General features: G+C 41.8%; 1 protein-coding gene across 1 annotated transcript in view; it reads right to left on the bottom strand.

The window, feature by feature from the left end:
• Nucleotides 1-8,474: 8,474 nt before the first annotated feature.
• The window catches only part of PAH (phenylalanine hydroxylase), a 54,589-nt gene continuing 49,288 nt past the window's right edge, over nucleotides 8,475-13,775 (bottom strand). Inside the window, exons 11-13 of the mRNA XM_056846568.1 lie at nucleotides 12,845-12,978; nucleotides 11,314-11,429; nucleotides 8,475-8,595 (exon numbers count right to left, since the gene is read on the bottom strand). Of these exons, the coding sequence (XP_056702546.1) occupies nucleotides 8,555-8,595; nucleotides 11,314-11,429; nucleotides 12,845-12,978 (291 nt within the window). The 3' untranslated portion in view covers nucleotides 8,475-8,554. The remainder of the gene's footprint in view (nucleotides 8,596-11,313; nucleotides 11,430-12,844; nucleotides 12,979-13,775) is intronic.

Here is a 13,775-nt window from a genome sequence, read left to right on the forward strand (position 1 = left end):
CAGGTTCAATCCCCCGCCATCTCTAGTTAAAGGGACCGAGATTTTGTTGAACGTGCATAAATTTATTATAAGCTTTTTACACTTCGTGTATTTTTATACATTCTAGGCAGCTATGTGTCGTGTGTATGTGCTTATGACTTCGTTGTTAATGAGCAATAAACGACTAAGAAGTCCCTAGTTTCTAAAGTTAAAGGGACGAGGCAAGTAGGTGACGTGAAAGACCTCTGCCTGAGACCCTGCAGAGCCGCTGCCGGTCTGAGTAGACAATACTGACTTTGATGGACCGAGGGTCTGGTTCATTAGAAGGCAGCTTCATATGTTCAACATGGGAGGAGGGCTTTAAGCCCCGCTAAAGAGGATCCCGGGGAGTTGCTATATGCCCCGTTGAAAAAAAAACTGGCGGACCTCCGGTCGTTGCGATAAAATATTTTCCAACGTCTGTTGCGCTGGACGCTGGCAGCAGGTGGAAGGTCGGGTCCCATTGTACAGACCCGAAGAAGCGCTCCTCGCAAGGTTGTAGGCTTCCAGGCCAACTCTCCCGTCCCGTCTATCTGTTGGCTTATCCGGTTTAAGGTAACTTAAAGTAATACTTAAGGTAATAACTTCAAAGCGGTTGCGTTAAACCTTCCTTCCACTTCCCGTCGAACGTATGATGGGAGAGACTGGAGGAGAAACCCTAAACAGGTCTACCCCAGAGGTACGTCCCATGTTATTCAATGGGGATTACTCCCAGGAAAGCGCCTTTAGGATTGCAGCCTGGATGTCTCCAAGTGGACAGGACACTTTCTGAAAAGTGGCACAGTGGCTTAAAAATAAAATGTGTTCGGTTTAACTCGATTGGGCTAGATTGGCAATCTTCCCCCCCCCCCACAAAAATGGCTTGGCAACGCTGACTTTCAGTTGAATCAGCAGCTTTCTATTGTTTTGCATTATTTACGGCGTGTCAGGTCTTATACTGCTTTTTGATCGCGTGGTTTTCTAATTATGTAACCTAAGTCCTATTGCAATGTGTACTGGATGTCTTATGCATTGTTTTACATTTTGTAATCCGCCTTGAGTCTCCGCGAGAAAGACAGGCTATAAATAAACGAATAAATAGATATAACCAATGTCTTCTTTACCCTCTCGGCCATTTCTGCCTTGCATCCTGATATTAAACCTGTCCTGGCCAGCGGTGGGTGGGTGGGGGGGTATGAGAGTGGCGTAGTGGGTTCGGTTCCCCGGGCGAAAACGCACTGGAGGTTTTGCCTTGGATTTGCCGCTCTCTAGATGCTCAGTTTCCCCATTTGAATTCTCAAAACTCTGCATGGGGGGCTTATTTTTTGAGTTTTGAGAATTTGGCTGGGGAAAATGTGCCTTTAGAGAGCGGCAAAGCCAAGGCAAAACCTCCCATGCGTTTTCCTACTGAACTCGGGCCAGCCGCGCTCCGGCCTCAGCTCCCTTCTCCTGGTCCCAAATATGCAAATAATAACGGTGACTTTGCAGGGGTGTTGTAAGAACTCTAGCACTTTGACCACTCGGAGTGCTTATTATTGGGGGAAGTAGGCATATCCGCCTAAAATGTTTATCCCTCGACTGTGTCTGGTAATTATTGTTATTTTTTTAACTAAAGCAATTCAACACAAAAAAAAGTCCCTTTGCACGAACTTTGGTGTAAAGATCTTGTTTACGGCTTAAAAAAAATCTAAGCCGTGCATTTGGACGACAAAGTATGGTTTTTGCAAGAAATCCGCTGGACCATTGCCCCAATTAACCCCCCCCCCAAAAAAAAGTATATTTAGCAGTTCTAAACAGCCCGGTCGCAAGATCCCCCTATCTTTCCGTTCGGTTCCATTCCCTTTGGTTATGTACATTAGGGATATTCCTCTGGAAAACACCGACGATGCAATCCTAAGAACACTTTCGTGGAGGTAAGCCCCATTGAATAAAATATGGGTTACTTCTGAATAGACCTCCATAGGATTGATGCCCAGGTGATTTCATTTTCATTTGGGCGCCGGGTCACCTGGGAAAGGGAAGCAGGAGCGCTGCAGTATTTGTCCGCTGGAATCATCGCTGCTTCTTGGGGTTTGCTTTTGTGCTATGTAGAGTCTCCTGATGGGGTGGGGGTGGGGACAAAAAATAAGAGCACAAATGGAGTCCCACTTGTAAAGAAAGGAAGTTTCAAGACTGCCAGGCACAAGAACAAAGTTTAGGTCAAAAATGACTAAAAAGTAGGGAGCAAACGGATTCTAACGTTTCCCCTTCGTTTTCCCTAACGCCGACCGTGATTACAGGCAAGTTGGCAAGTATCTTTCGATTTGTCTCTTGTGATTTGCAACAGGTTGCTGACATTTGCCCATCTGTTCATGTTAGTTTCATAAGTTACATTTAGCAGTAGTCTGCTAAAATACCATATATATATATGGTATATATAAATATAATATATATATTGAACAGTCGTAAATATAAGGAATTTTGACCCAATTTGTTTCTTTACGATAGCACTGTTGGGGACATATTAAGTCTAACAGTACTATCATAAAGATGGACCAACAAAATTCTTATTATTGTATAACCTGGAAATTAATACTAAAACTGGCAGGAGGGATTTAATGTTTACCATGCACTTTTTTTAAGGGCTGGAGAAGTGGGAGGTGATAGATTACATTGTTATTCCTATCATTCACTGGGGGGGGGGGCGCTGTCCACAATAAGTTTCTGCCAATAAAGAACCAAAATCATCCTCTGTCTGGAGAGTCCGACAAGGATTTCGCTCGAGGACGTAAGACTTCGTCCCGTTTCCCTCTCTATCCCGATAGGCGGCTGCTATCCGAAGTGCTGAAATTTCTGCTTCTCCTTGTCACCATTCCAGGCTCCGTACCCGGGTCAAATTGATGTAATCCCGGGTGATGTTTGGACCGGCCCATTACGATTGTTATGGAACTTGTTCAAGCAATGCACCTCAGAAGGAGGGCTACCTCCTAGAGCTTTCCTTGAGGGATGTGTTTCAGAGAGGTAGAAAGTTTGTTTATGAAGCTGTCTCTTAACTGTCAAGTCACAGCTGATTTATGCCGACCCTGTAGGGTTTTCAAGGCTAGAGACGTTCAGAGGTGGCTTGCCATTGCCTGCCTCCGCATCAAGCCCCGGTTGTTCCTTGGAGGTCTCCCATCCAAATATTTGCCAGGGTCGAGGGTGAGAGTGTGTGACTGGCCCAAGGTCACCCAGCAAGCTTCCAGGGAAGGGTGGGGATTCAAACCTGGGTTTCCCAGATCCTAGTCAGACACCTGGCTCAACCACTACACCACGCTGGCTCTCACCAAGCAAGATTAAGGGAGGAGATTTCTACATTTTTTTCTATTTAAAAACACATTCTTTTAGTTTACCTTCCTATGTTTTTGTAAGTGCTGGCACTTTCCATAAGTCACAGGGATGGTGAAACATAAATTAGGATGACATTATTTGGATGTTATGTCACTCAACATGCAACTCAATAGAATTAAGTGGTCGGTAGACAACCAACAGTTTTCTGCAAGCCCCTTTGAGTTTGAATAAAAGAGAAACCAAGGTTTGGGTTTTTAAAAATTCATTGACTGAACACAACATTTGCTCCTCATCACAGGAACCATGAACATTTTGTAGTTTTTATGCATAACTTGGGTTTATCTAGAAAATTAGACAGAGACAGCGAGTGTGAGAGCATACTGTTATTTCCAATAGTCTCTTTCTAAATTATCAGTGCTTTCTTGGTATCCATTACAAAAAAGTGCAATAGAATGGATGAATGTGCAGAAATTCGAAATAGTAGTTATGGAACACAAGTGTCATTTGATGGTTAGGAAATGCCTACAATTCTGTATCGGGTTTTAAAGCTGTGATCAAGTAGGCGGCAATTTCAGAGGAGAAAAGTGTTCCAGCTCCAATTACAGAACACTTAGTGAAACTGACAAGAAGAAATTTACATGCATCTAGCAGGTGGAAAGAACTGAGAAGGATGATAATAAACACAAAGTCTTTTAAGTTCCATATGCATAAAAAGCAACTTTTTTAAAAAGCGCTTGAGCCATACTTCTGGAAACTGAGCTGCCTGCCACATATTGTGAATTGCCCGCAGGTGGTTAATTCCAGGAAAGAGAAGTACAGTAAAAGCAGCCCATCTGCTCCATCCTTCCAACAAGAGTTACTCTGTCGCACAGTGCTCTTTCTATATCACAATCTCAGCTCATACACCCTGCATATATCTCCAAACCAAAACAGAAGGCTATATTATCTGGGCTCTTTGGATGCCCCCACTTTTGTATGTAAACAAAAGCTCAAATTAAGAATGCCTTCCTCCCTTAATTTGTCTCTGGCTCTATTATACTGCCCACCGCAGGCACGAACTAAAACAAGTTAAACACCGTTATGTTCCCATTGATTTAAGTACATGCTCACATCTCTTCCATGGAAATTAATTGGGGGGGATACTTAACTTGGGATGGATTATGCCCTTCCAGAACACCCCAAAATGGAAGCTTGGAAATAATGAAAATCTCACAGAAACATAGAATAGTTGAAATGGATCACTAATCGCCTGCATCTAGAAAATGACTGAATTTAAATCTTGCAGTCTGAGTTGACTAGGAAATGCCCCATCAAATTTAATGGCTCATTTCTGAATGGGTAGGTTTTGGAAGGATCGTCTTAATACACTTCTCTGCAAATCACTAATATTAGGGTCGACTAGCCTGTAATAAATGGTCTACACATGCCCTAGGGCTACAGCATTAGACATCTGCAAATGAATTTTGAGCACAGGTCCTTTTAGTCTCCGTGTGACTCACCTCTATAGTAATAATTATTCCTTTCAAATTCAGTAGGAAAATAGAAAACACATTTTCAAAACAACAAACTATCCTTTCCACTTCAAAAGGCCACCGAACATCTAGGGCTCTGTTTTTAAATCCCAAGAGACCATACAGCAACCTCCATACAGCAAAGTCTTTGTCACACTTTTTCCCCCCTTGGGAGGGGGGACTTTAAAAGCAGATTTCAAAATGTCATGGATTTTAGATGTTGGCACTCAGAGGTTGTGTGGGTCTTACTGCATGGGTGTTTTGTTTTTTCAAATAAACAGGTTCTACTCAGTTGTTAAATCAATGCATTTTATTTACATAACATATTACAGCTTTTACATTTTGTTTTAAAGGAAACACAATTCTGTAAATTAACCTGTATTGTTATGAAACATTTAAGTATAGCTGCATTTAATATTGTTCAAAACCTTTCTGTTTATGTGGGCAAGAGTCTCCATGATTTTAATGGTGCTTGCTTCTAAGTATGCGCGTTTTGAAGCACGGAAGCTAAGGAGATACCCCGCCCAAAAGGCAATAAAGTTTTAAACCCCTATATTAATACAGCATATTATATAACATATCAAATAATCATGCAAAGGGTGCATATGGTTAAGAAACCATAAAATACTGTGGCACCTTAAGGGCATTTATGCATGACTGTTTCCTCATGGTAATCCCACCGACTACTTTGGGGCTTTCCCTTGATTATGCATGCTGTTTCTGACTCTCCTTGCACATTTCTGTGTGTTTTGCCCAGGTTTTTGGGATGCTGGCTAAACACAAATCCAGCAAATGCGGGCAAAGTTTGCAGAAATACATGGGGAGAGTGAGGCGATCTCTGAAAGTTGGAAAATGCATGCATAATCAAGGCAAAGCCAGGGCTACCACGAGGAAACAGCCATGCATAAAAGACCTTAAAGACTAACACAGTTTTACTCCACTATAAGCTTTCATGGACTGTATCCCATTTGGTCAGATGCTATGAGTGAATTCACATGCAGTAATGCAATGACTTCATAGGGAGGAACCCCTCATTTCCATCTAAAGAGGTGAGCTCTACTCTATAAAAAGTTATGCCAGAATATAATGGCGTTAGTCTTTAAGGTGGCACAAACTCTTGTTGACATTTGTTGAAATAGACTAACATGGTCTCTCTGATTAAAAAAAAACCATACAGAAGACCTCTGAACCATGCCACATGTTACAGCATGGCAGTCAGGACTGGGCATCAGTAAGGAATAGTATTGGCATAGGACTATATTATGAAGCTGAAATTTGGACACATGAGCCTTTCATGTTGCATGACCCCCAGAACCATTTCAGTTCCACCCCAAGATTGTTTGGCCTTCAGATGCTTCTGGAAACACATCTGCTTGATATTAGAATAGGCAGGAATTCCCTATGTTCTTTCAAGAGGGAGTAGCCAATTGCCTGAATAATCCAAGAGAACAGGAATCAGCTCCTTTTTAGGAACACCTTTTTGCCATAAGCAAGTTTGTAGGACAGTAACCAAAACACTGGACATTTACCTCACACTGCATCTCCCAGAGGATTCAGTAATAAACCTAGGAAGGGTCATCAACCCATCTCCTGGCTATTGTCCACAGATCTAAGCCAAGATTGCTCACCTCCCTTTGCTAGTTCAATCACGCACAATCACAACTGTCTCCGTAATCCTTTCCAGCACATTTCCTGTGCACTTTCAGATATCCTCTTCTAACACAGGAGAACCAAACTTATCCTATCACAGTCTGGATCCTGGGTTCTGACTGATGGGGTCTTGGATACCAAGGCTTCACCAATCAGAATGCAACCAAAAGTCCACCAAATGGGCATCCACGGTCCTGTTTGGGACCGACCCCACTGTGGGTCCCAGTTGTACCAAACTAGGCCAATAGCAGGGATCCCCCATTATCACCCTGGTAAATTCACATGCATAAGAAAGCCATCCCAAACATGACATCTTTGTAGTTGGTTCCCCTCCAGAACCTTCAACCATTGCCGCAAGCATGAAATCACCAAACATTTCCTCTTCAAACATGCAAAACGTGATTTATTTTCTCCTATTCAGTTTTTCCTTCTGGAATTTAACCCTGCACATCTTTCTATCCATTCCTCTTTTCTTAGTTCCTCACAATTCCCATTCTTGGCCCACTTGCCCTGCTGCCAGCCGGTCACTTCCTATTGCATTACTTCCCTGGCTAGGGATTCCTTCCCTTTTCATCCTGAATTCCTCCCTCGTTTATCGCGCCACACATTTTGGTCCTATTTTAACAACCCCTCACCTATCACTTCTCTCTGGATTGGTTTGGTATGAACTAGAAAAGACACAATTTAGACTAAATATAAATTTAATTGGGTATTTAACTTTAATTAATACAACCATATGCTAGAACTGTGCAAATATAAATTGCCATGGTATTATTGCAATTGCTCTCTTTCTTGAACTCCCAGCTTTCTTTTTTGTATCTTGGATAGGGCAATAAAGTTATTCTATGCTTAAGTATCTGCCTTCCTTCCACTTCTCTGTCCCTGGGAGATTTATTGTGTCCAGATGGGACCCATACAACAACAGACTAAAAGATTGTATTTTAGCAGAAATAAAATTGTTTTTTGTATATATTCCAATATTAAATGAATGTTTACAATCTTTGCGCTGTTTTTTTGTGGGGGTTTTGTCCATAAAAGCTGGAGAGAGTTAAAGTGGCTCAGAGTTAAAATGGATGACATTTCTCCCAGGCCAAAGAAGTTGCCCACCCCTTTCTTTAATTGTGTCTGCAATTGTGTTTCAAGATGTAAATATCACAGCTCGCAGTCATAGGTTTTACTATTTCTTATGATTTTTAAATTTCCATATGACCTCTCCTTTAAAAAAAAGCCTGTGAAAAAGAACAGCAATGATAAATCTACAACATCAGGAAGATACCCCCTTGGTACTCTTTGCATGAATGAAAACATAACCATGAATATTCTTACCCTATAGATTTACTGATCTTTTTTGCTAAAATACAGAGATAAAGTGACTTGGCTGCCTCTCAATAGGATGCTTGATCAAAATAGGGTAGGGGCTGTTGCTCAGAGGTATAGCATCTGCTTGGCAGGCAGAAGGTCCCAGGTTCAATTCCCTGCATCTGCAGTTAAAGGGACTAGGCAAGTAGGTGATGTGAAAGACCTCTTCCTGAGATCCTGGAGAGCCGCTGACAATCTGAGTAGACAATACTGACTTTGATGGACCAAGGGTCTGATTCAGTATAAGGCAGCTTCATGTGTTCATGTGTGTTCATTAATTTTTCCAAGGAACTTGGTAACCCTTGACATCTTAGGTCTCTACTACCAAACCTTCTGGAAATAATTCCTTTAGAAGACTGAGATCCTTGTGTATTACCTGTGGCATATCCTAAGACGCAGAAAATATGCGACTTTGATAACAGGAGTAATGAATTGTCTTATTCATGGCAATGAGTTTCTTAACGCTTGTGTTATAGGTATTCATGTATCAGACTACAAAGCTTTTAAACATTATAAAGGACCTATAGACCTTTACCTTGTCATATATCTTTTTACAATGGATTGCAAAAAGTAATTGCCGTAAAAAGAGAATATGTAATATTGATTACATAATTGTTAATTATTTGTGTCCTGATTTTTCTCCTAAATGTCTGGTATTTGTTTCAATGCATCCCTTTGCCACAAAGTGCTCAGAGCCACCAGAAGTGTTGTTAGAGGTGACAGCATCTTCATTATATCTTCTGGAGAGCATTGCAAAGAAGTCCCATTTCATCTGCAAAGAAATCAAGAAAGTCAGCCTGCTTATGCCCTCCTGCCCTTCCTCTGGGGTGCATCAAGCAACGTGTACAAAGCATCGTTCCAATTTTATCTTCACAAGGCTACATAGGCTGGGGTCAGAGATACCTATTTCTAGAAACAGATAATATGACGGTATTCAAACCCAGGTCTTCCTTGTGGAACTCCAGGACTCCATCCATTACACCACACTGGGCTTCAATTTCATTTTAAAGCCTGTCTCTGATAAACTGAAGGAGGCAAAGAGCACAGTGGCCCTGCCATGTATGTCATCCAAGAAGCCTTAAACTATGAATATTATCCATGGTAGCTCCATATCATGCAAGGAAGAAACCCAATGAGATCAGCTTCTATGACAGCAGCCTCCTTGTCTAGATAAGTTCAGAGGGGAAGAATCAGAAACAGGCAATCTCATTGCAGAGGACAAATCTTCAAGAGGACTGGTCCACACCATAGAGGGCTGTGTTCACAATGGAGCCCTTTGTATCCCTATCTTGCTACAATGAGCAGCTGTGGGCACGCCACTCTAAATGTTGCATTTCTCAGAGGCTGTTAAGGAGGACATGACCAGGACTGCTGTATCCTCTACATGTAAAATGAAAAATAAAACATTCTGTACCCTTTGAAAGATTAAAAAGATTATATTAATAACAGCTGGATTCTGTGGTACACAGAGACTAATGTTGTTATGGGGAGGGCGATTTCTTTTTCCAAAATTCACTTTATTCAATATAGCCAGCCATTGATTCCTCTTATTATTCTATTTTTTTCTTTTTGAAGGTAGGGTTTCTTTTTAATTTCTATTTGTGGAGAAATCAATGCACCCTTTTGTGACTTCAGCCCTTGCATTTGTTTTGTGCTACACATCACAGGAGAACAGAAATGTGTGGGAAGAGATTGCCTGCCTCTGAGCATCTACGCACTGAAATTTGGATTTTTTTCACTTCCTGCCCCTCCTCTCTATCATCAGCATCTATATACTAATAGCAAAGTTTGCCAAATCTAAGGATACATCAATCTGGTGACTGGAGCTGTGACCTGGGGAGGCAGATCATTCAATAAACCTGAAAAACAACCCAGGTTTGCAGAAAAATTTGAAATAAACAAATGCATTGGGGTTTAACCCCCCCAATTTGATAAACAGAGTGCCTGTAGCTTTAAGCAACAGACTCCCTCAGTGGCTGTTGCTAGGCAACCACAGCATTCCTGTCAGTAAAAGGCAGGGGAGGGGCCATTTCCAGGGCTATTTTGGCCTTTGAGGGAGGACTCATTGGGGTCAGGCCTGACTAGGGTTGCCAGGTCCAGGATGGGAAATTCCTGGAGATTTTGTGGTAGAGTCTGAGGAAGGCAGGTTTGGGGAGGGGAGAGGCCTGAGCTGGAGATAATACTATTGAGTCCACCCTCCAAAGCAGCCATTTCCTCTAGGGGGGGGGCAGATCTCTGCATTCTGGAGTTCATTTGTAATTCTGGGAGATATCCAGGTTGCACCTGGAGGTTGGCAACCCTAGGCCTTGCAGCAACCTCTAGCTGATTTGATACCACACAACTTGCATGGCTCAACTAGGCCTGGCTGCTTGCTACTCTTCAATAGCAGCCACACCCATGGTGTAGCAGTTAGAACTACAGAGTAGGGTCTGGGAGACTCAGGTTTGAATCCCCATCTGGCTATAGAAGCTCAAGTCACATACTTTCAGTCTAACCTACCTCACAGAGTTGTTGTGTGGATAAAAAGGAAGAAAGGAGAATAGTGTAAGATGCTTTGGTCCCCACTGTGCAGAAAGGTGGGGTACATATAAAGTAAATAAATAACAAATATAGCTGAAGATAGGAGGCCGATAAAAGATAGGTTGATGAATGGCTGAGAAAGAGAGAATGAGGCAGAGAAAGGGGAGAGGATATGTGGGGTTGACAGGAGGAAGGAAAGAGGAAACAATGCAGGGATGGGGGATACAGGAGAAAGTGAGGTGCCCCTGCAAGTCCTTGAGAATTCCCTACCTTGCAAGTGGGCCTGGCCCAGTGGCCAGCCACGCACAACTGGGCCATAGTTATCCTAGATAGAGGCTGTTGGGTGGGAATGGGAGAAGGAAGCAGGAAAAGGGGAGAGGCTATGGGGGCTTTCAGGAAAGGGAAAGAGGAAATAGTGGAGGATGGGGAAATGAGATGTCTTCTACAAATCCTTGCATGTTCCCACTTATATAATATAATTTTTGTAGATTTGAATAATTTGTTTTCTGATTGTGAATTAAATGGATGGGCAAAGATCTAGGCAGGGCAGTGAAGTCCTATCGATTGACCACTGGAAAATCTATCCATTGACCGCTGCAAGATACAAGTCATCACTTACTGGTGTGAATCAGCCCATTATTTCATGAAAAAATGATTCAGATTGACAATCAACTGAGGAAAATGGTATACTCCACAGAAATGTATAGGTGAGCACCTTGGATTCTGCTGAACAAAGAATATTTCTGTTCTTTGAACTTAGAGAGCATTTCTTATTATTTGTTGTAAGTTTTGTATCCTGCACCATTGATTTCCCATGATGTCAAAAGCCCCAAAGTGCATAGAGAGCAAATGCACAGTCATTTGGCTCCACTAGAATGAATACTGTAATCCAAGAAGCCCTTATGAGCACTGAAGGGCATCTAGATTTGGGCATTTATATGAAGAGGGACTTGCAAATACAGCTACTTACTGCTGATGGAATCGGCTAAATTCTTCAACTGTTTTGCATTGTCCAGGACCTCAATCCTTTGGGTATATGGGTTGTAGCGGACTGAGAATGGACGGGGAATTGTGGAAGCATATTTCCTGAAGGAGAAAACAGAAACTTCAAATTCACCTAAATGATTATGTTTAAGCAACATCATCCTTTAAAGATGGCAGCTTTCACAAACTGTGTAAAATGTAAACAGACAGTTTATGACACACTGATCAGACACACTGATCAGACAGCAAAAACATTTGCAAGATTTTGGATATCTTTGAGACTGGCCTGTTCAGTGGGTCTCACTACCAGGAGTTGTTTTTTGTTTTTTTAAGGATTGCACAAGGTTAATCTGCATGTCATCTTTGCATTAATTTTATTTTTTGGACAGATCCAATCATGCTTGCCTATCTGGCTATCCAAATACTAACCAGGGCTGACCCTGCTTAGCTTCTGAGATCTGAAGAGATCAGGCTAGCCTGGGCCATCCAGGTCAGGGCATTTTAGAGATTATGTATGTATTATTTTAATGTCTGGAGCCTTTCTGTATGTTTAATATCTATATTATTTGACCACTGAAGAAGGGCAATGGGCCGAAATATGTTTGGTCAGATTCAATAATTGCCCTTTGCATTTATGCACATTTGTAAGGCTATCATTTGGACCAGGATATGTGTTTTTAAGGAAAATAAGGAATAATATACGTCAGAAGCTCCAATTACTATATAATAAATTACTATATAAAATTATAAATCTAAACAAATAGATTATATATATATTTGTTTAGATTTATAATTTTAACTTATACATATTCAGTCATGCATTTAAATTATCTTAACCTTTTTTAACTTACCGTATACGTGTTTTTTAATGTATACATTTTAACTTACCATATACATATTCAGTCATGCATTTAAATTATCTTAACCTTTTTTGTTCTTAATTCAATTCATTTTGGGTTATTTCCCTTTTCTTCTTTCATTGTGCACACAATGACACCACAGGTCAAACTCCGGGGTTTCAAGGCCTTTGGGAAAGATCAGATCCTTTCAGACATGTTCAAACCCCAGTTCAAAGTGCCACTGATTATAGCTGGATGCCCAAAATGGACCTGAAAAGCTATATGTTTTACATCAATATGTATATATTTGTATTTCTATCTGGCTGGATTCTTTTCCCAGTACACTCCTGTGGAGACGCCACATTAAAGCGGACAGATTTGTAGAGTAATTATGCTAGAGCTTTAAAAAGGCATCCATATTCCACAATTGTATTTATTTATAAATTCCATCCCAAATCAATGAAGTAAACTTTATTGATTTGGGATGGAAGGTGAAATTGGGGGGGTATTCTTTCCTCAAACATTTTTCAGGTGGTTCCTTGTATTTAATTTTAGCTTGGATAAACTGTAGGAGAATGTTAGGATTCAGCTCTGACCTACATGTTCCTTCCTGCAGGATGGACATCTGAAAGGGCCTCCAGTAACTGAACTAGACCCTAATGAAGAGGAATTTGTTACCTTAACTTTTGCTTTGCATCGTTAAAACTTTCAGCAATGTAGTAAATGGGCTGGAATTCAGTGACGGGATATTTCTGGACCGCAGTCTTCTCCAAGTTGAGAGGCTCGATGAAAGGTTGTTCTGATAAGCAGTACTGAAGGTGAGACAGAGATGTTTTGATCAAAAGATGCATCCATCCAATTCAATGGAGCCCAGCATGATGATGTAGTTGTACATCCAGATACATGTCTACATCAGCTGTGTGTGCCTAAGGCTGTTTCCACACAAAGATCCTCCCCCTGCTAGAATGGAGTGACAAGATAGATACATGGGCTTAGAGCCTAGCTTCCTTTTCCACTTCTGCCCATGGAAAGGGGGCATGTGATTTCCTTTGTTTCCACTGCAGACTCCCACTTCACCTCTCATGCTATTCCAAGGGTTCACTGACTCCCAGGAGGTAAAGTTTAGGGAGGACATGGCAGGCTGCAGAAGGAGGAAGGAGGTTAGGAAATTCCTTGCCATTCATATTGCCAACTCTGGCTCAGAAAATTCCTGGAGACTTGGGGACAGTGCCTGGGGAGGGTGAAATTTGGGAAGGGAGTTCACCAGAGATATGATGCCATACAGTTTGCCCGCTGATGCTGCCATTTCCTCCAGGAGAACTGATCTATGTAGTCTGGAAATCAGATGTAATCCCAGGAGCTTCTCCATTTAGGGTTGCCAACTCTGCTTTGGGAAATTCCTGGCGATATTTTTTTTGGGGGGGGGGTGAACCCTAAGGACAGTGAAATTTGGGGAGGGGTGGGACCTCAGCAGGGAACCATGCCATAGATTCCACCTTCCAAAGCAGCCATCCCCTCCCAGGTGAACTGATCTCTGTCATTGAGAGAACAGTGGTAATCCTGGGAGATCTCCAGGCCCCACCTTGAGATTGGCAACTCTACCCCCACC

This window comes from Euleptes europaea, chromosome 3, assembly GCF_029931775.1.
Source record: "Euleptes europaea isolate rEulEur1 chromosome 3, rEulEur1.hap1, whole genome shotgun sequence".
NCBI classification, from domain to species: Eukaryota; Metazoa; Chordata; class Lepidosauria; order Squamata; family Sphaerodactylidae; genus Euleptes; species Euleptes europaea.